This window comes from Vidua chalybeata, chromosome 11 (genome assembly GCF_026979565.1).
Source record: "Vidua chalybeata isolate OUT-0048 chromosome 11, bVidCha1 merged haplotype, whole genome shotgun sequence".
In the NCBI taxonomy this organism is placed as follows: Eukaryota; Metazoa; Chordata; class Aves; order Passeriformes; family Viduidae; genus Vidua; species Vidua chalybeata.
The window spans coordinates 11639760-11662528 of NC_071540.1; the positions used below are offsets into that span (position 1 = coordinate 11639760).

Below are 22769 nucleotides of genomic sequence, written 5' to 3' on the forward strand. Positions count from 1 at the left end.
TTGTCTTGCTAACTTTAAACTCCACTAATACCACAATCTTTTCCCAATACTTAAGGCAGTGTGAAGAGTGAAAGAAATCACTAATCCCTTATCCAAGAGCCATTCTCTTCTCAGTGTTTCCAATGCATTGGACAACAGAGAGGATAATAGAAAGATGCCTCTGCACTAAATACATCCGCTACTGAAGATGTGCATCTGATTAGACTCAGAATCATCGTGGAATAATGTACTTTTACTCCTCCAGTCACCCAAAAACTCCTGTTGATGAGAAGCAATCATTTCCTCAAAAGACTTATGGTAGTCTAAGTGCAGCAACCTACGAGATATCCAGTGCATTCCAAAATAACCACCCAGAGCTGAGGTTCATGCTGGCTCTCAGCAGTGAGAGGCACTGACGTCTCACCCTGCCACAAACCCATTCTGGCAGGTACTGAGTTGGAGGGCACCATGCAAACCTGCCCCCAAGGCTGCCAGCACTCCCAGGAGGGCACTGACTGCAGCAGGATTCCAAAATCCCTCCCCACTGAGCCAGGCCTGAGGTGTGAGTGTGTGAGATGAGCAGGGCCGCTCACTGCTGGGCTGGAACTTTCTGCTGTGCTTCATGTCCACGAGGTTCAATGAAGAGAATTTAATCAAACAGTGCTTACATCAACGGGAGGTAACATACCACCCTTACAGCTTCCCAAGGTCCACATTGCAATGATGCCACTCCTCAGTCCTGGATATGGCCCTTGATGCCATGGTTCAGCTGAGGAGTTAGGGCATGGGTTGGACTCTATGATCTTTAAGGTCTCTTCCAACCTAGTCATTCTGTGAATAACCTTCTACAGCCCTTCCATGCCTCATTTTCCTTCCCAGGTGCCTCTCCTGCACACTTCCTTTTCCCTCAGCTCATTTTTCTCCAGCAAACTGAGCCAGAAACAACCACTATTTCCATTTCTAACCATTTAAATTATAAACAATAATTTTTACACACCAAAACAGGTCTTTAATTCTCATATTTCCCTCCAAAGTACACCCAGACATCCTTATTCTCAGTAAGCTGAGCCAAACAAAACAAATCAAGTCTCTAAGCCAAGCTTTCCAAGGAGTTAAAAATAAGCCCCAGAGTATTAAAATAAACTTCAAAAAGAACAAAAAAAAAAAATCAGAAAACATTTTTAAAGTATCATCATTTTTAAAACTCCCCAATTCTTAACCAATGTCCCAGAAGCTGCTGTTCCAAAAAGAAAAAAAAATGTTATTACTTTTTTCCCCAAAGAAAAAAGAAATCACATTAAAAATGAGCTTTATAATAAAAGAGTTTCAGCCTTAAATCACAGAATTGCATAAGCCAGCACAGCATAAAGCTCCTTCCACTTCTATCATCACAACAGTGAACAAAAAAGAGAAATGAAAACATCCTCACTTCCCACTTTTGTACTTCCCAACCCTCTGACACTCCCTTCTCCTCAGCTGGCTTTCTCTGCACCAAAGGGCATCCATCTGCCACTGAACAAGCCCAAAATAGCATTTGAAGCCATTTAAATTAATCATTATTAGGTTTTAGTTCAGACCTCCCTTGACACCATTGGCCAACAAGAAGGCCTCCAGGTAGCCTCCAGATTTTTAAGCATTGACAAGACTCACAAGGACACATTTCCACCTGCAGCAAGATTTAAAACTGGCTTTATAATAATTAAAAGAGAAAAAAAAAAAAAAAGGTGAGGGGGGATAAAAACCTTGGGAGCTTTTTTCACAATTACTAATTTAACAGACAAACTATGTTTTATTGATAGTTCCAATAGTAAATTTGTCTTCCGTACATACTGCTGCTGATGCCTAAAATAAGATGTGCAAGAAGAGAATCTTGTGCCTCAGGCTTTTTTAGGATAATACACAACAATTCAAGCAAGAGCTCTTCAGCACAGCGCCACCCTGCAAGGGCTGCCCCTTGCCTTTCTGGCTCAGAAAAGGAGCTCAGCTTTTCTGCCCACATGCTGCCATCAGCCTCCCCACTCAGGCAGGCACAAACTCACACAAGTGTCTGTCCTGCAGGTTTAATCAGAAACAAGATTTTAATTGAAGAGAAAAATTGGTCTGACAGCACCATGACTTAAAATTTGACTGTCTGCATGCATGCATGGAAATAGAGTTAAAGACTGCAGAGAGACCATAGCACAAACAACTCATTCATCTGGAGCAAGATGAATTGGCAGGGATATAAAGTCATTTCTGTATGTTTTGGGAAAAAAAAACGTTATCCTTAAATTTTGCAGGTGAATGAGCAGATCTAAAGTGCCTCGAGGTCAGTGTGACAATTCCAGCTGCAAGTCTGCCCAGGAGCTTCCAAGACCTCTGACTTGTGCAGTCACCGTGCTGAAATATCACACCTTGGTCAAATGGGTGTTGCCAGAGATGCCAGCAACCCTCCCTCCTGACACACACAGCTGCAACCCAAGTGCACAGTCCCAGCTCAGCTGTCCTTGGAGAAGTTATTGCAGCTGCAAATAACCAGGGTGCTGTTAATCTGCAAACAGGGCTTTCTGCAGCCTTTCCCTTGCATTTAAATTAGTTTCACTTGAGAAAAAAAAAAAAATCTGTTTGTTTTAGCTAGGCTAACTAATCAGTGATGTTTGGCTGGAAACCTGTTATGTTTTGCTACTTTATCATGTTGCTATTTTCATGTTCAAAAGCTAGTTAAATTATTTACGCTACACTTCATATATTGTGTACAACACTTGCCTTGACACGAACAGCAGCAACTGCAAAGCCAGTTTCCTTGAGCCAGTTCTCCAGAATAAGAGTGCTGTGCTTTGCAGGGAATGACCCATTCAGAGCTTCAACTCTCATCCTTCCTCCCTCCCCTAGCAAAGAAAAAATAAAATAAATTAAAAATAAATTTAAAAAAACCCTACAACCAAAAAACAAGAGCCACATAGACATGAAATGGCTTCAAAGTCTCAAACAGCAATGTTAATTTAATTCTGGAGAATATTACAAAACACAGAGTATAAAAGGAATAAGCTGAACATTAGCTCAGTGTAAGAGCCTACCTACATCTAAAATTCACTGTGAATGATAAATTGCTTTCAGCCAATAACACCCAACATTATTTTAAAATGTATATTATAGAACATGTACTTCAAGAGGCTCTGTGAATATTTTATTATACCATCCCAATCATTTAGACTGTGTGATATACATCTCATTGTAGTTGCACTCCCTTTTAAGGTACAGTTTGATTTCCTCCCTGTCTTTTTATTTATTTAAATCACAACTGAGTTGAATTACCATTCCTTTGCTCATCAGCAACCAAATTGGGCAGAGTTAAGAAACGCTGAAAACTTGGGAAGTACTTCTGTGGTTGGAAAAACAAACCTGCTCAGGTATCTCAGAAGCCTGAAATCACAGTCTAGTGACCAAGGGAGCACACCCTGCTGCTTTGAAGGATTACCTACTAAGCATTTTAAAAAAAACACAGTTTTTTAAAACGTGAGTGTTGCAGCAGGATGGGGCTCCAGGTCTGCTGCTGCAAAAGCTAACACCTATTTTTCTGATATCCACTATGGACACTCTGGCACACAGCAAGCCATTTCTGATGCTTTCACCTGGCAGAAAATCAGCAGTCACCTCTGCAAACTGGAGTGGATTTTCAGTGCCACCTCACTGTCCACTGCATCCCAGCTGGCTCTGGCACCCCCACTAAAGCAAGGGCTGCACACCGTGACACGGGCAAGACACACCACACACATTGCAAGCAATGGCCATCTCAGCAGATCCAATGGTGCCTTCCTGGGATTCCAGCAGAAAATACCACGGTGCTGTACAGACACACTGCAACAAAGCTTGTGCCTAAGGAGTTCACAGCTCCATTTCCCTTCTCTGTATTTTGGTATATGGAAAACAATAACTTGTACATAAAGCAGAACAGGGGTCACAGGCTGGGGAAGGAGATTATAAACAAAGTCTTTGGGTATAATATTACTACACTTTCCACATTGATCAGTAAGCTCACAAGCTGCTAGGTGCCTTACTCTATATTATTATTAAAATTCAGTTAAAAGGCATTTTACTGAATCAGGTCAGGGCTGAGTGATCCCCCCAGTTCAAGCCTCGATATTGCAGGTCTTGTGAATTGAGTCATAGATATCATGAAACATTACAAGTCAAATCAATATTTTATAGCCTTTGCACAGACCATGAGTCTGAAACTCTATCAGCATGGTGTTCTAACAGAAGGATTTGCAGGAGCTAAAATAATTTACACTAATAAGGCACTGACCCATGCAGTCCTTAATGATCATTTAGCTTTGGCAATACATCCTAACCACTATTGAGCTGCTTGGGAGTTGTGGGGTTTTTTTTCAGCAGAAAACTTCTACATCAGCTTAAGGACATAAGCAGTAACCCAACCCCGCAAGGCTCAGTTTTGTTTCATGTAAATTCATTCCTATTATATAAACTGCTAAATTAAGAAATGAGGTATTTAAAACAAAGAGGTTAAAACACAGCCACAGAGACACAAACAAACATCATAGAAATCCTTAATTTCATTTCTTGCCTTGTTTGCTTATTGAAGTGCCATATGTTTCTGCAAGTGCTATGAAAATATCATAAGATCATAATTATATGGTTCGTTGAATTATAGAGTAAAGAAGCCACTTATTTACATTTTAATATGAACAGTAGTAATTGAAATGTCACATGCTTCTCTGTTCTTGACTCCAGAAAAATATTTATCTACCAACAGCTTGATGTGCTTTCAACAATGGCTGGATTCATGAAAGGGATTGTTACTCACATTACTCTGTTTTTATTTATTTCTTCCTTATGATTTACAAACTCAAATGGGGGCTCCTGAAGTCTGCAGGCACTGAGGTAGCCATGAAGACACTGTGATGTAAACGGGTACTAAGGATTGTTGCCAAGTTCACCAACTTCAATAATTATTTTACCTGTCAATATGTGAATCCCTGCAACAGCTTTAGGAATTCAATTTTAAATTGACCTCATTGAGCTGATGCAAAAAAAAACAACTGCAGATGTATTTAAACTGATTAGCTCTTGTTAAAGCCCAATAGTGAGCACACCCAAGTCAAGCTGATGTTGAGTACACACAGAGAGGGTTACAAGATTAAAATTAAAATTGCAATACTTGAACCCAGCGAGGTCACTGCAGCCCCATAAGTACCGTGCCAAACGTACTTATGAGACCTGAAGCTTGATCCTTCTTACAACACTACCAGTGTCAGCAGAAATAGGTTCAATTGTTCTCAGCAAGCTGAAAAGAGGAGCAAAGGCCCAAACCAGAGGAAAGCAATTCACAACGAAGAGCACATCACTCAGACCCACACAGCAGAGAGCAGCCAGCCCTGGGAAGGCAGAAACCAACACGGTCAGGGATTTTATTTTTGTTACATAGTAATAATTCTCATCATGCAAGGACTGAAGTTTGGGTCATTCTTTTGCTCATCTTTCTCCAAGAGAGCTCTTTCACTGCACTGCCTGAGAAGCCCAGAGATTTTAGCAGCTCTGTTTAATAGCCACATACTCTACCCCCAAGTTAATGGTAAAGCTTTCCCTTAACAGAAGCAGTTTTAGGCTAATGCTAAACCAGTGAATCCAAGTCACCTGCTCTGGTCCCCTCTACCTGTCTCAAAACACTTTTTGTCTTCTAGTTTAATAATTAAATGTACCAACATCTTTCTTGAAGACTCTAAAAATAAACTAGGCTGACTGGAGTTTAGTAAGGGCAGGAAATATTTGCAGGGAAGCACTTAGGAGATGTGACTGCCCCCAGATCTTTTTTTTTTTCCTCAACTTGTATCAAACACTAACAGAACTCTACAACATCATCAAAACCCAGCAGAGCCACCTCTGCTGGGGCTGCAGGAACACTAACCCTGGTCATTAGTGACCAAGTCTGGCTTATGAAGGATACTGGGGTTTAAGTTTCCTGTATTTCCTTGATGTCAAAGACCTGCCAGATGTTACCCCTCATTTACCCCTCATTCCCTAAGCTCCCATAAAATAGCTGCACTTCACTTTGCCACACTAGGTAGGCTCAAAGGACAAATGTGGGGTAAGTTAATGGCAGAAAGGGTACAAGGGCAGTTACACTGATGCTATCCTAAAAAAAAATCCAAACATCCTTGGGCAGAGCAAGAACATTCTTCCCACATCAGTTTGAAGCATTCCCTGTGGAGCTCACTCACTATGTCTACAAGCAATATGGGTTTTTACTAGCTTTGAACACTGCTTCCACACATGTGCCTATTAATACTAGAGGCTGATTGTGTACAGTATATATGTGGCATTTAATCATTCATAAAGGAATTAATCTGACACTAAACATAACACTATTTGTATTGCTTTCTTTCTATTATGATTTTTTTCAAAGGTTTAACTTCCCTTGCTACTGTCCAGGGCTTTTTTTAACACACGTGACCAAATGAAAGGCATGGAGATGACAAAAGGCAGCCACTGCAGTCATGGTGCTTTCCCCAACTGGAACCTGGGAGAGTAACACACACCCTGCACAACAACTGTCTGCAAACAGGAGCCACCTGGCCAGAGAGGTGGGGGCAGATGGAATGAGGCTGTTTCCCACCTGTGCCACAGCTGCAATGCCCAGGGCCCTTTGCAGGCCACTGTGCAGTCCTGCCTGCTCCATCCCTGCCCAGCACAGCACACAAGCGAGGCCATCAGCCATCCCCACACCAAAACCCCATAACAGGCTTCCACCAGTAGAAGGAGGATGGATAAATATTTAGGCTCAACAGAAAAGTACAAGTTAAATAATCTATGGGGCAATGTTTTTACTGACTGATAAAAGACACAGAAAGCAATGAGGACAAGCAAGTCAGGCAAGGACCTCACAATAAGGCAATTCCAACACTGCTGACTGCCCACTGCACATTTGCTCAGGCTTTTGCTAGGTCTGCATAATCAAAGAGGCACTGAAAGCTGATGCATGCGGAGCAAACCAAGCAGAGGAACAAGTCTTTGTCCATCTTTAGGGTTCAGCCTTTGGGAGCCTGAGCTGTGATGTGCAATTGAAACTTTGAAGAAGCAGCACCTCCCACGGTCACTCCACTGCCCCCAGCCAGGCCCACCACTCACTGCATCAGGATTTGGCACAACTAATTCACCTTTCACTCCCAACAGCAGCCAGAGGAAGGAAGATACACAAATATCTCCTCCACCACTACAGATCTCTGGTGCTAAACCCAGCCACTCAAAGACCAGCACAAATTTTACAAAGATGAGAAGACAAAACAAAATACAAGATAGCCATAGGAACTCTAGCACCTCCTGGTAGACATTCAAACATCCCACAACACCATATTAAACTCTTCCTTAAAAATAACAAATACTGCATATCCCTATTCCATCTTTGCATTTTTGTTACATTTTAGTATTCTTTGCTTCATTGCCCATTTACAAATCATGAAGAATTCATAGATGAATAATGGACTGAGAATAATATCCATGTATGTGTATATATATAAAAACATAAAACCCAGCACAAGCCAAGAACAGGATAAGCCTTTCCTCGGCACAGTAAATTAAAGACTAAAGCAGTAAAATTAAAATTAAAAAATCAAACCAATGTTGCTAAGAGTCTAAAATCCTTTCCAGTAGCTCTGATGGGCAGTCATTATTCTGTTCTACAATAAAGCATGTCACGTCATTGTCCATAGAGCTTCCCTACAATATATAAGTGAATTATTTTCTGGAGGTTTCCCCATTGTCTCTAGAGAATTTACAACACATTAAATTTAGCTCCTGTGTCTCCTTCAAGATGATATGCTACTCCAGCTCCAGGCTGCTGTGTGCCTGGGGCGAGAACAGAGGTACCTCTCAGGAAACCCCTTCCCCTCTTTGCAGCCCCTTTGCCCACCCCGCTCTCCCCACATGCAGGAAGGCCCTTGGGAAGTGTTACCTCTCCCAGGGCTCCCCCCAAGAGCCAGCACAAGTGCAGCTGGAAGACAAGAGCACAGTGGGGACACCACCACACCTCTCAATCACCTTGGGCAGTCCCCATCCTGCAGCCATGTGCCTCGTGCTCCTGCTGCCAACCACTCTCCATCCCAAACCACAGCCCAGCGCCTCCCTCCTGCTCCAGGTGTAACAAATCTACTTGACCTCAACAAAGACCTCACGGGTATGGTTCTTCCCTGTCCTAAAGTGGAGCTGCAAATGGTCTCACCCTTGAGCAATCTCCAGTTAAACCGTGGGGAAGCAGGGCCAGCACTCAGCCCCAGCTATGGCTGCAATCACCCACATCACAGCTGCACCTGGACATCATTTCTAAAATCCACATTATTTATCATATTATTTATCATGACTCCTTCAAAGCATATATCTGAGGTTTTTACCCAACCAGGAGACTGGTCACTGACCCTCCTCCTTCACTCCTTTCCTTTTCTTCCACTTACAGGACATTTGAAGTGACAATCTCCACCGGAGAGATGGGTACCACCATGGAACCCAAATTCCATTTTCAAAAGTAAAGTAGGCCTCTGGCATACAAGCCAAATGGACTTTCAGCAAACCTCATGCCCTTAAATCACTCATGGAATGAAGTCATGCCCACAACTGGCTTCCTGAAAAAATGTTATCCACAGCTTGGTTTTAACTTGTTAAAAAAAAAAAAACAAAAACAAGTTGTTATCTCTATTTTAAAAATTTCACTGCTGATTATTACTTCCTAGTAGAAATTAATGGTGCCTTCTCATTGTGAAAGTATGTCAGTGAAGACATATACCCTTTTACGGGTTAAACTGGATTGGAATAACTTTTAAACAATTACTCAACTCGTCTGAAATTTCTTTCAAGGGATTGAAGGTTTTTCCTGTATCAAATTATCTGGATTTCTCATGGATTATGCATTTTTCAAAAACTCACTCATTACAGATTAAAGAGAGAAAGGGAAGTTAGAAAGGACACAATAGAAAAGAAAGATCAGTAAAGAAAAATATTTTAAATATTAATGACCAAAGGGGAAATGGAAACACATTAAAGGCAAATGTGAGAGCTTTTAAATATGTTATTAAAATTGATTTATAAATGAGACTCTTCTTTAACCACGTGCTTTAGCCTTCACTACTTATTTCCTTCTGCTATGTGTCCAGGCTTTGGTGCCACCACTCAAAACTTATGGCATTAAGGAAAGATATCCAGAAAATAGTTAAGCTGGCAACAACTATGGGCTGCTCAAACTGGAAGATGTCATTCTATTAACAATCTCAGAATGAGATGAGAAATTGGGTACTTGCAGAACATCTGTTCCAGGTGAGCCTGGGATGCAGCAGGAGCTGCCCTGCTCACCCCACTGCAGCCCAGAGCCACCCCACAGACAGTGGGCAGGCAGTCAGGAGCAAGGAGGGACTGCCCAGTGCACAAATGCAGATACTAATTATTTACAAAGACAGAAGAAGACATTTGCTATCTCTGACCCCCTTCTCCCCCTGCAGGGAAGGATATGATATCCATCGCTGCGCACCGGCCCAGGACAGGCTCCGAGGGCTGATCCACCACAGGGCAAAGCAAATCAGCATTTCCACAGAAAAGTTTTTGCAGGTGGATGCTGAAGGAGTGGAGAAGCCTGTCCTGTGCAGCCTGGGTGTGAACCCACACACAGCATACAGCACGCTGCAAGCCCCTCCTTCCTTCTGCACCAAATCCCAAGCTCACATAAAACACCCCAGGAGCCTGCATTTTCAGGATGTATCTTCTGGAGCTTTTCAACTTTGAAAAGAGTTCCAGTAATGCTCTACAGGGCTGGGACAGCTGACTGAGGGTCACTGCAGCTGGCATGTCAGAGTCCAAGCCACTGCAGCTTTCAGAGCTGCACAGGATGCATCACACCAGCAGCAATGAGCAGCATCTGAAGCCATGTGACTCCTGAGTCACTAAAGGACAAAGCAGCAGAATGTGTATTGCCAAAACAGCCCAATTAACATAACCAAACTTGTGCAAATTATCCTTGAAAAGAACAAATTTTGTGCACGAATTTGTGTAAATGGACAGTATAAAAGTGCATATAACAGCATATGTTTAACAAATAGATATTATTAATTTAATTTAAATTAAATATAATAAATGTTTTCTCTTAGAGCTGCTATCATAAACCACCAAAACATTATAGGCAAATACTCCAAATTAAAATATAAAACATCACTGAGAACCACAGATCTTGTACGTTGGATTTTGTGGTAAGAACGGTCCACAAAACTCATTCTGCATGTCCTCATAAGATCCTTTTTTATAGCAGGTTATGAATCATCACATGATATCTTTAAATGGATGATCAATACTATATTTTCCCATAAAACGTTTGGTTTGAAATCCGATTTTAAGTGCATTAGAGTTTTTGTGCACTGAATTAGTAAGTGTCATAATAAATTGTCATCAAATATGAAAGAAATATAGCTTAGATTAATTGCCATATTTATTTATGAGTCTGTAAAATACATTGTGAAAGTCCTGGCACATTTTTGGGATACCAGCTTGAACTTTCAAGCAAGTTAAAAGCATTAAACGAGACTGGAAGTAGATTTATTATTGGAATGTTTTTAATTGCAGTTTCAACCAGACACAGGTATTAGAATGGCTGTGCCCTTAATGGCCATCTCATGTGTTTTTTCTTTAAAAATGATATACTTTCCATATTTTTATTGATTTCGTAAGATTTATTGTAGATTAGTGCTGCTTGTGTGTGAAATTGCAAGTGGTCCCAGCTTCCCCAGAGTAGAGGGCTGCAGATGGCCCATTGCTGGAGCCACGGCTCCCCAGTGCCCACAGCCCCAAATACTGCTGAGAGAGCAGAGAAAAACCTGCATTACCTGAAGGAGACTGGCAGAAGAGTCCTCACTGAACTACCCAGAGGGTCCTGTCCTGCACTCATTTCTACAAATGCAAAATGGAGTTAATTCAGACAGGATTTGGAGAGGGAGTCCAGCTGAGCCCTTTCTTTACTCAGAGGTTAACTAATGAAGAGGCCCAAGGCCAACAGATTTGATGGGGTGGGACTGTCTTGGGTTAAGCATTTTCTGGGTTTGGAACAAGTTGTAAGCTATCTATGTTTCTAATGTACAACAAACACAACTGGGGTTTTGTAAATTACAAATGGAAGTAAATAAGGAAACAGTTATGATATTCACATTTAATAGTGCACAGAAGTTGGTGAAGAATACCAGTTTCTTGGAAGAGAAGGCACAGTTGCATGTAGCCAGGCCAGCATAGTAATTTTAAAATAAACCCTGGAAATGAGAGCAAGGCAGAGTAGGTAATGGAATAAAACTGCCTTTCACTGCCACAGGTCAAAAATTACAAACTATACCTAAGGTGATGTTAAATTAAAACATAAAACCCTTCAGTTTAGCAGCCACATGACTCCTTTGCACCAACTACACACAAGCTGATGCAAAGGCCAGAAGAGCACAGACACAGCTGGTGAACCCTGCTCATGATGTGTCAGACCAGCAATCGCTTCGCCACAAAAAATTTTTATTGATTTTACTGGAAACTGAATCCACAGAGGGGTCAGACTGAATGAGAGCTTCCCTAAGTCTCCTGGCATAAATTAGCCCACACCTCAGCAAAGCACAAACAAGTTCTCAAAGGCGAAGTTCTCACAGGTTTTGTGTAGATGTATCTTCACCAGATGAATCCATACTTTATAGAATAATCTACAGATAACCTGAAGAAAGCCAGTACAGAAGTGCTTGACTACCCTGATGCAGAGCACTCTTACAAAAGAAGTGTTTTCTCACCAGCAAAGTATGTTTTCACAGGTTGGGGTGCTCACAAGTTAGTGATGGCCCCAGATCCAAGGAAAATACTACCCCAAAACCTGAAAAAGATCCATGTCCAGCTTCCACTCACTTGGCTGCTGCTGGCCACAGAATGGTTCAGAATAAAGCCCTGGGTCCTACCATCCTCCAACTCCAGTAACACGCAAGCCCAACTGTCAATTTTACAGCCATATCCCAAAAGTTAATCAGTTAATCCCAGCAAACACAGTGATAACCTGAGTTTCAGCAAACCCATTGATCATTATGGAAGTGATGCTGGGAGCCAAATGGAGTTGCCAGTCCTTGGAGAAGAGGCAGGAGGGTGAGGTGGCAGGGGGAGACCACTGCAGAGGACTGTTAGGAAGGAGCAGGTCATTGTCACACAAAGGAGCCCAGGCAGAAGTAATGCTTAGGGATCCCTGTGAATATTTTTACCTTTGTCTGTCTCTTACTTTATTTCCAAATGATATCTTATATTGCCCCCATTTAGCCATCTATCTCAATGAAAGGGTTTGGAGAAGCAAAGCAAAGGCCCAGCCATGTATTTCTCTCACTCACGTGCCAAAACCAGAGCAAAAGTGTGTAGCTTCTTAGATTGACAAGCCTACATAACTGCCAGGAAATTCACTGACAACTTTTTGGATGTCCCCTTTCAGAAGACGAGTATCCAAAGGCAAATTTATTCCTGATGTATTTCAAATGTGACAAAAAAAAATACGACTTTCAGGTTTAGCCTTCAGCAAACAAGGTACCACCCATTACTTCAGCAATACCTCACCCCTTAAATCAGCTCTTGTCCCACACTTCACTGTGCCAGTTCTCCCCTCTCTCCTGAAGACAGTTCTATTTTCTGCCTGTATGTTAAGCAACTAAATTTTTTTATTTTCCATAAGATATTAATCTTTATATTGTCCTAATATGTTTCTACCTCTCATGCAGAAATCAGTCTTGAATATAGCTACTGAGATAAGGAGAATACCAGCAAGCTTCACAATAAACCATCATATACACTATTTTAGTTTGTCAAAACAATTAGTGTTCATTTTGGCTTTATTCAGTTAAATCTGCAGTGACTGATCAGTATAAATTATGTATTAGGCTGCCCAGCTGTACTTGTTTATTCATGCATGGACTTGAAGAATTTTCATTTTCTCAGTACAAAAAAAGCAACAGCCAAAAAAACCCCTTGTATTCTAAAATATAAAGACACTTTCTTCTCAGCCACATTTCTGCTACATGTTTTGAAGCTGCTTTCTTCTTCCCCAGCTTATTTCAATTAACCTATTATTTCATTTACAGTTATCAGCAGCTGCATTTGCATCGGTGGGAAACACATACTGTTACCTTCACCCCTTGCAATTACCTCCCGAGCAAAGCAGTATCAGAGCTAAACCAAATGATGTTGATTTTAAAAGCATCAAAAATCACATTGTTGGCTGCATTTGAACTCCTGCCTCGCTTCAAGAAGAACTGCTTGCAGAAATGTTTACAGTTAAGCCTCACAGTCCTCTATTTCAAGAACAAAAGTTTGTGAATCAAGAGAGATCATTTTCCCCTTTTTGCTCGTGTTTGTAGTCACACGCTCCTCGCTAGGACGACTGGGTGAAGGGAATGCACGTTGTGGGGGTGGGTGGGATGATATGCTTGTATGCAAGGAGAGAGATGACACAGATTTAAAGAAAGATCTGCAGTGACCATGTACAGCATCAGTTGCACCTCTCCGAGACATGGTGTATGTGCAGAATGGAAATGGGGCTGGTGAAGCCGAGTCCCTGCAATGACAAAAACAGCAAATTGCACACTCCAACCCAAAGCTACCCTCTGCCAAGCCGGGTTCAGGAACTTGTTAACAGAAGGTTTATGCCAATATTTACAAATCACAGAAAGATGTTTTGGCAGCTTTGACATGCAGAGTAAGGTTGCTCAGTGATGGACAGGCAGAGTGAATGGTGGCAGGGCTCAGAACACAAAGAGACAGAGTTTGTGTCCTCCTAAAGAGCTGGGGAGCACAGCAGAACTTGTATTTGTTAATAGGAATGCCATTCACTCTCCCAGGTTGTAAGGGCAATTAAAGGGGTCATCTGGATGGCTCTCGAGCATGTCTAGAAAAAAGTATGCTGCTGAATCATCTCCATAGGGCAGAGGGCTGTTAAGTGGAGAGAGCTAGGTTGGGAAAGGCCACTTCCCAAAGCTTAGCTCAGCCACAACGTACCTGACAGGTAACAGAATTGCTTTCATGTTGATTGTGCATGATAAAGATTGGGAAATGCAATGTTTGTATTGATCTGCATGGTCTCTTTTATAAAAATGCTTTTTTGTACAGCGAATCCTGCCCCAGTTTTAGTGCTTCAGCAAGGACAAGAGCCCCGCATGCAACCTGCCAGCACAAACACACTGCCAGCGACAGCTCCTTTGGGCTCTGAGCCGCAGGCAGGATGAGCACACAGCTACTCTTGTTGTTTCTTCCATCAAATAACATACAAAGTGCTCTGGTGAAAAGACTAAATTTTGCTGAATTAAGTGCTTTAGAACAAGTGGTTTTATTACTTTATAATTAGCATAATTTTCCCCATAGGGATTCTTGCAATTAAATAATTAGCAGTAATGTTACCCAAAGGTGTTCTTTAATGAATTTTAAGTTATTGCCCCTGTTAACGACAATTGACACGGCTTGGGTTTACAGCGCTCCGTCTCGCCAGGCTGTGGGCGAAATAGAGGGCGGTGACAGCCGGCCCTGAGCTCCGGGCCCCTCCGCTCACCCCGGCGGGGCGGACGCGGCTCGGGCGCCCCGCGCCCTTCGCGTCGCTCCGGCCCCGCGGGCAGCGGCCGGGAGCGCTGCGGCCCCGACGGCGCGGGCAGCCCGCTCCGCGCCCGTGCGGACCGCGGAGATGCCCCGCGAGCGCGCAGCTCGCCGCGCAAAGGCCGGCGGGGCCGCGCACCGCCCGGGCTGCGGCGGGGCCCGTCGCGGCTGTGCTCGCTGGCTGCCGGCGGAGCGCCGCCCGCACGGGCAGGGCAGGGCAGGGCAGGGCAGAGGCCGCCCGGCTTGGGGTGCGCAGGGGAGCGGCCCCCGGGCCGGGCCGGCGCGCATCGCTCGCGGATCGGCAGCGCCACCCGTCGGGGAGCGGGGCGGAGGCGGAGCGGAGCGGCTCCGGCGGGGCGGGCACGGGCACGGCTGCCAGGGCTACCCACCGGCTCCGCGGGACATGGCCCCGGCGTGTTCGGGACAAGTGCTGCCGGGCCGCCCCGGGTCGCATTTTTACTTGGTTTTCTTTTTCTTTATGAATTGCCACTGGCAGGACATCGCGCCCTGTCCGGCCCCAGGAGCGCTGCGGCAGCTCCAGGCTGTTGGGGGGGAAATCCCGGTTTACCTCCCAGTGATGTGGCCTCAAAGGCAAATTCGCAATATGTAAGTCCCTGGTTAAACAAGGGCATTTCCATTTGTTAATTGATGCAATTACGCCGCGGCGGTAGAGGGCCGGCCGGGCTGCAGGAAACCATCCATACATCACCGCCCCGCTGACCTGCCACCGCCCCGGCCCCCCCGTTCCCGGAGGGAGACCATCACAGGGCTAAGGGGGAACAAGAGGCTCAGCACTCCTTAGAGAATGGGTTTCGGGCTGCTCTGCGGCCCGTGCTCTGTCCCGGCCCCGGCCCTGCCCAGGCAAGCAGCGCACGCTGTGCGGGGCGAGGTCTGACCCCGCTCCCGCGGCTCCGGGCCGCCGCGACGGGCAGCGACGCCGAGGCGGGGAGCACGGCTCAGCGGCTTCGGTGCATAACTGGGGCCGAGTTGTACAGCAGCGCCCGGCCCTGGGGATGTGCGTGAGGTCAGCGAAGAGGGCCGGGGGTACTGCGTCGGTCGGGCCCACCTCGAGAGCTGCTTCCTCGGGTGCGCCCGGCACCGCCGCTGCCACCGTGACCCTTGCCCGGCGCTCGGCTGGCGGGTGCCGCGATGTCCCCACTTGATATTTATTCCCCTAAGACAAATTTTGATCGTGTTTAAAAATAAAGGTAAAAAAGACCAACCGCAAGGCACCCCCAGTCCCGCCTTTGACGTGCATCACAGCACAACATGAAACCAAGATGAAACAAGTGCTGCAAGCGGGCGCGGGGCGCTGCCTGCTCCTGCCCGCCGCTGCCTGCTGCTGCCGGCAGGGCCGTGACGTCACCCCGCTCCTCGCCCACCGATGAACGCTAAAGACCTATAGAGCAGAAAATAATACAAGCAAGCTCCGTATCTTGCAAGTCCTACGTGATATTCCCCCCCTCTTTGAAAAAGCCCCCTTGCACTTAAACTCTCTATACATGTGGGGTGGCTTTTTAAACTCCCTCTATACAAACATATTTATTAAGAGCGATGGGAAGTGGGGGGTAGCCTATTTTTTTAATCCAGGCACCAACTTCCTCCTCCCCCCCCCCTCCCGCCTCAGATGTCTGGCTGCTTTTCTTAAGTGCAATCATCTATAATTGAGAAAAAAAAAAAAAAAAAAGCCATACGTGGAAATGTGTGTGTGAGAAGGTGCATCTTGAAGCAGGGTTTAGTTACAATCGATCTTGGGGGGAAAATATTGCCTATGGTCCAAAAATAAGGAGCAACTATGTCCTTCTCTCAGTTCGGATACCCCTACAGCACCACTTCACAGGTAAGGCGAGTGAGCAGCACTCACTTTTGTTTAGATTCTGCTGCTGCTGTCCAGATGTCTTGTCCCCCCCTCCTTTTTTTTTTTTTTCTTCCCTTTCCCTTACTTAGAATATATTCTAAAAGGGCACATCTGGAGCCTTTTTTAAAAAAATGTGCGTGTGTGTTTATGTCTCGTTTGTGTTGTGTTAGGCTTAAACAAATAACTCGCAGTGTGCACAGCAAAGGCGTGTAGGAAACCGGTAATTCCCTCTCCTCCCCACCCTTCACCGTTCAGTTTTAAGTGCAACAAACAAATAAAAACATAAATCCCAGCTACGACCGCTTACCGAGCCCGCGGAGCGGCCGCGCTGCGCCTGGCGCAGCCCCCGCCGCACCGCTGCCGCCCGGGCACCGCGGAGGGCGTGCGGGCAGCGGGAACCGGCGCTCGGCGGGCTCGGGGTTTCGCTCGCGTTTCTGCGGAACCGGGCTGTGCCGTTTCCTCCCTCCTTCCTCCACGGGTCGGTCCTTTTCCTGTGTTTTATTAGGATCTGTCGAGAGGTTTTTTTTTGCCCCATGCGATTTCCGAAGGACATCCCCCACTCACACCAAGGCACTCTGTATTAACTAAGTCGTAGCTATATCGTACTTCGAGTCACGATTTATTTGGGTAGACTTATTTATACACGGTAATCACTGCAAGATGTGCCTCCCTCGCTTGGGAAGTTAGCTGTCCCCTTGAAGTTATTGAAATCAAATGCCTTCGATTGCGTTGGCTGACATATTTACTGCTGTGTCTATTGTCAAATTAACTGTAATCGCAACTTTTTGCCTTTAAATCAATGCAGATGGACTGAGCGGGGGCGGGAAGGACGGAGCCTTACGGATCTTATACCTTTTTCGAGAGCAATTATTTCCTTAAAGTTTTGCTTGCTTGATTAATCGTGCCCCCTTCCCAAGAGCTCCTGCTTCCCATCCGGTTTATTTCCCGGTTTCTATAATTAGTTGCTTCAGCCCGCGTTTCCTATCCCCCTCCTCACCGCCGCCCCCCCCCCCCCCCTCCGCACACACACAGGCGCGCACACGCTCCTAAATTTCCCGCGATGGGGCTGCCTCGACAGTCACTCGGCGCCGTCCCGCTCTCTCCTCTCCGCAGTTCTTCGTGTCCGCCAGCCCCAGCACGACCTGCTGCGAGGCCGCCCCCCGCTCCGGGCCGGATGCCTCCTCGGCGCCGGCCGCCGCCTCCCTCTGCTGCTCCCCGTACGAGAGCCGGCTGCTGGCGCCCGGCCGCGCCGAGCTCAATGCCGCGCTGGGCATGTACAGCGCCCCGTACGCCGCCGGCCAGGGCTACGGCAACTACCTGCCCTACGGCGCCGAGCCCGCTGCGCTCTACACCGCGCTGGTGAGTGCCCGCCCGCCCGGCAGCGCTCCGGAGGGGAGGGGGGTGCAACAGGCGGGAGAAACTTCGTGTCTCGCAGTCGGTATCGGGGCGGGGGACCGCCGAGGGACGTGGGACCGGGAGCGGCGCCGGCCCGTCGGGGGTGGGGGGGCGCGAAGGGACTCGGCTGCTGCGGGGACCCGGGGCTGCGGGGCGCGGCGGAGTTCCCGTCCTGCTCGACGCCAAACGCTGCCGCTTCCCTTGCAGAACCCCCAGTATGAAATCAAAGACGGCGCCGGCACGTTGCACTCGGGAATCGCGCAGCCCGCTACCTACTACTCCTACGATCATTCCTTGGGGCAGTACCAGTACGACAGGTAAAACCCCTTTGATCAGCGCCCGGCAGCATTAGCATCCCCCTGCGAGGCGGCGGTCGACATCAAACGAGGGGGACGGGGGGGCTCCGACCTGACAAACGTTGTACAAAAGAAACGAGGCGCCCGGGAGCAGCAGACAGCGGAAACCAAAGTTGGGCGGCGATGTCAGGAGGGCAGGGGCAGGAAGGCAGATGGGCAGGGGCCGCACCGGCCTGCGGCGCGGCCGGGCCGGGCCGGCGGGCTCTTGCCGGACTCCTGCCGGCCCCCCGTCCCTAATCATCTCCCAGCAGGTACGGGACGGTGGATTTCGGTGGTTCAGCCAGACGCAAAAATGCAACGCGAGAGACGACGAGTACTCTCAAGACCTGGCTGTACGAGCACCGCAAAAACCCCTACCCCACCAAAGGAGAGAAAATCATGCTGGCTATCATCACTAAAATGACCCTGACGCAAGTGTCCACTTGGTTTGCTAACGCCAGACGGAGGCTTAAGAAAGAAAACAAAATGACCTGGTCTCCCAAGAACAAAGCCGGGGAAGAGAGGAAAGAAGATACCCCGAGAGAAGAGGATGAATACAGTGCGGAGGGTGAAGGCAGAGGTAGGCGGGAGAGGCAGACGGGCGCCTCCAAGTAGGCTGGAAGTGACGGCCGATTTCCAGGTCCCCCACAACTTCCCCGCACCCGCACTAACGCCCTGCCGCCCCCTTTTTCCCCGTGTGTGTCCAAGCAGAGCAGAAGAGCTACAAGGAGGACAAGGACCTGCGGTTCAGCGACCTGGAGGAGGAGGAAGAGGAGGAGGAGGAGGAGGCGGGGAAGCCGGAGAAGGGCCGGACCAGCTCCCTGCAGGAAGCCCCCAGCCTGGGCGCGGCGCTGCCCGAGGCTCCGCGGAGCGACTGCAGCCTGCCCGGCCCCTTCCACGCCTTTCCTTGTGCCAAGGCCCCAGCCGCGGACTTCGCCCCCGCCTCCTTGGCCGGCCCGCCGCCGCCCTACGCGCCCGCGGAGAAGCCGCGCATCTGGTCGCTGGCGCGCACCGCCGGGGCCAGCGCGGCGCGCAGGGGCAGCCCCGAGGGCCGCGGCGCGGAGGGAGGCGGCGGCGCGGCGGGGGAGCAACCTCCGCCCGCCAAGGCCTTCCGGAGCTCCGCTTTCAACCTGCAGCCGCTCCCGCGAAGCTGCGCGTCCCACCGTGGCCTGGGGGAGCCGTGCCAGTTCGCGGCGGCGGGCGAAGGTACCCGCGGCGGCGGGGCCGCGGGGACGGGCGGGACCGCGGGCCGGGCCGGGACACAGGGCGCGGCGTGAGCCCGCTCGCGCAGTGACGCCTCCGGTGTTCGGCCGTGCCCAGGTGTCAGGTGCAGACGCCGAGGCTTCCCCGCTCGAGGCGAGCGGGCAGGGGAGGGCGGTGGGACCGGGCCGTGCCCACCGCGAGCCGCTTGTGTCTGTGCAGGCTTCGGGCGGGGCGCTAAGGGCGGCCCGGGAGGCTCCGAGCTGGGTGGGACCTGCCTGGAAAGGCTGCGGACGGCGTTTCGGCCCGTGCTGCGGAGGTGAGGTAGGTGACGGGCCGGTTCCGGGGCCCCACCTCGCACGAAGCGCACGCCAGCCCCCCTGACCCTGGGACACAGGAGCGGTCCCGGCCCGAGAGCGCTGCGCCAAGGCCGTCGCTTTGCTCCGCTCCCGGAGCTCCCGTCCGGGCGGGGCAACAACCCGCGGCCACTTGGCACCAGCTTATCACCGCTTCTCCATCCCGCAGGGCCGGCCGCCCCATCCTGGGCGCTGGCGACGGGACTCTGGCTGTAACGAAGCACTCGGCTTGGCGCAACGAAAGAAATCTGTCCCCGGGCCGGCGGTGGCCTCGCCGCTCCGCCTGCCCTCGCCGGGGAAGGGCCGCCGCGGCACAACGTGCTGCGCACATGGGGCCGAGCGCCACGGCGGGCGGAGCGGCCGCAGGACCGGCGCCTCCCCGCCGCTCGCCTGCCACGTGTTCAATTCTGCCCATTGACGTCTTTGCAAAAAGGAAGAAAAACCCCCACCCTAATAGTTTCTCTTTTCCTTCCACGTCGTGGTTTGTTTCTCCTTTTCCTCCCAAACCTGCGCTCTCTGCTCAGCGCCCTGCTGAGTCCCTGCCCAAGGGACACCAGTTTGCAGTTGCTCCGCGCCATCCCGGGGAGGAGAAGGAGGAGAAGCGGCGCAGGTTACGCCGGACTGTTTCTGTCCCGTCTCTGTACCTAGATACCACTGAAAGTATTTTTCGGAGTGTCTAATTAACACGGGTGAGCTGAACGCCACGAAGCCGTCAGTGACCTCGGAGCTCTCCAGCCAGGAGCCGGCACAGCCCGGGAGGGGCGGCCCCGGGCACCCGCCACCCTGGGGCACGGCCGGGGCACCCCTGGGCAGCGGGTGGCGACCGGGCGGCGAAGTAGGACGTTGTTAGTGGGTCACTGCCGTCAGTCAGTCAAAAGAGCAGTGCTGCACTTTACAGGACAGACGAGAAAGGGAAACCGTATCTCTGCATTATTTCTGTTTAATTAAAAGTGTCATCAAACACTTTGTGTTCAGACTAATAAACCAAGCAGGGATGAGGAAAGAATGTTTCTTTGTTCCTGTCTCTAGAAGCAGTGGCAATAATTTAAATTAAAAACTGTGGTAATTAAGAGGTCATCTATAGATCAACCCGATACCTGCTATTTCCAAGTTCACCGGGGTCAGCATTTACATTAAGTCATTTGTGGTCAATAGAGTCCAATGAATTCTGCCTTAATAAATCAGGGAAATCAATCTTGAATATCGAGTAGACTTCTATATGTTTACTAAAGGCTACTCAAGACGAGTGGGGCTGCATAACTGGGAGCCCCCTGGGTTTGCGACCGGAGAAGCAATTCATAGGGGAAAGGAGGAGCTGCAGGTCAACGCAGGGAGATATGAGGGCTGCCGCCGGCTTCGGCCCCGACAACCGCCGCGGCCCCTCCCGAGAGCAGAGGGCACTGTGAAAGAAGGCAAACTTTGTCGGGCTTTGGAGGATCGGGAGAGAAAGGGAGGGGGGAGGTAAGTGCACACGAGGGCAGCAGGTGACGGCGCGGCCGGGAGCGGGGCTGGGCCCGTCGGGAGCCCCGCCGCAGATGCCCGGCCACGGGGATTTCCCGCACTCCGGAGCAGCCCTGGACAAGAGGCGGTGTAGCAGCAGCAGTCTGTTGCAGTGACCCGAAGCTTAGAGAAGGGGAAATTAAGCTGCGAAAAGATAAACATTATTTCAGGTCGGATTTGAAGGATTAGGGCTTGTAATAAAGAGTATTAGGCCCTTTCGAAGGGTTCTTGCAAGGCGACTTTTCCGCCCACCGGAGAGGACAGGTATTATCTGCCTTGGGAGCACATGGGCAGGTTTCCCACGCGTGTCCGCCCGGCAGAGCCAGGCCGAACCTCCCTCCCGGCTGTGTCCCGTCCTGCAGGGGAGCGACCCGGCTTCCTCCGGTTCCGTTTCCCGGCGGCTTTGTTAGAGGCTCCCCGGGGAGGCAGCTCTGCATCGCCCTCCTGAGCTGCTCACAGGAGACGAAACCTGCCCGGCCCCCGCGGCCAGAAGCTCCCCTGAGCTGCCGGCTCTGCCCCCGGCCCTGGAATCCCCCAGCTCTGCCCCCAGCCGCGAAAGAGCCGCGAAGCCCGCGGGGGGAGTTAATTAGGCGGGTGCAGGCCTCGGGGTCTCTTTAAAGCAGGCACGAAGGTAACCTGCAGGAGTCTTAAGAGTTTTATTTTTTATTTATTACTTTTACTCCCCTTTTATTAAAGGTCAAGTGAGCGAGATGCAGATTATCCCGCCCGCTCAGGACTCCCCTGCAATCTGTCACGCCGGCAAGATATGTATCGCAAATCTCTCAAAATATAATCTCCGGGAATCATATTCCGAATACTGTTTTGATTAAAAACCAGAGCGGGGATTGATGGAGAACTAATACCGGGAGCGGAGCCTGCGTGTGCCCAGGCACAAAACTAAAATAACGGGCTCGCACGAACAGATTCAGCGCCTTCAATGCCATAATAAACGTATTTAAACCGTCTCTGTCTGAGCTTTGCTACGAGATGGGCTTTTTAATGCCGCTTCTCTGGGAGTTGAACTCGGGTTGTCCGGCGGAGCAGGGGCAGCCGGGCTCTGCCAGGCGGGCACTCGGAGCCTGCTGCTCGGGGAGATGGGGCCGGTGCGGGGTGCCCTGGGCCCGGCCCGCCTCAGCCCGCCCGGGCGGGACGCAAGCCGGGCGCGCAAGGTGAAGCCCCCACGGAGCCGGAGGACCGCCGTAGCGCAGCGCGCACAGACACACAGCCCACCCCCTCCCGGCACCCCACTTGGCTCTGAGGGGCCGGGTCTCCCCCTTTCCGCAGCCCGCGGGGACGCGCTGGCACCGGCTGCCGCAGCCCCGCAGCCCCGCATCGCCCCCCAATTAGCGGCCGCGGGGGCGGGCGGGGGCGGCTCGTTGTCGCGTCCCCCGCTGGGGTGGGAAGTTTCTAAAACAAAGTCGCCGGGCTAATGGCCCCGGGCGGGAGCGGCGGGGCCGCGCACACTCCACTGCGCCCGCTCAAAGCCAGCGCGACCGCGGGGCCGCCGCCGCCTCCGCCGCGCTCGCTAATGAAGTTTTGTCA

At 49.5% G+C, this 22769-nt stretch overlaps 1 protein-coding gene across 1 annotated transcript; it reads left to right on the forward strand.

Annotated features, from left to right (window-relative positions):
* Positions 1 to 16237: 16237 nt before the first annotated feature.
* On the forward strand, positions 16238 to 19702 carry IRX6 (iroquois homeobox 6). Its single transcript, XM_053953273.1, has 6 exons — positions 16238 to 16423; positions 17555 to 17800; positions 18044 to 18153; positions 18441 to 18751; positions 18883 to 19377; positions 19594 to 19702. The coding sequence occupies exons 1-6, from the start codon at positions 16379 to 16381 to the stop codon at positions 19692 to 19694; spliced, it is 1308 nt and encodes a 435-aa protein (XP_053809248.1). The 5' UTR covers positions 16238 to 16378; the 3' UTR covers positions 19695 to 19702.
* The last annotated feature ends 3067 nt before the right edge of the window (positions 19703 to 22769 follow it).

What these genes read in the sequence shown, in the direction of transcription:
- IRX6 (XM_053953273.1), top strand. Translation starts at nt 16,379, where the DNA reads ATGTCCTTCTCTCAGTTCGGATACCCCTACAGCACCACTTCACAG. An exon ending in CTGCGCTCTACACCGCGCTG is followed by an intron (nt 17,801 to 18,043) that starts GTGAGTGCCCGC and finishes CTTCCCTTGCAG; the next exon opens with AACCCCCAGTATGAAATCAA. An exon ending in GGGCAGTACCAGTACGACAG is followed by an intron (nt 18,154 to 18,440) that starts GTAAAACCCCTT and finishes ATCATCTCCCAG; the next exon opens with CAGGTACGGGACGGTGGATT.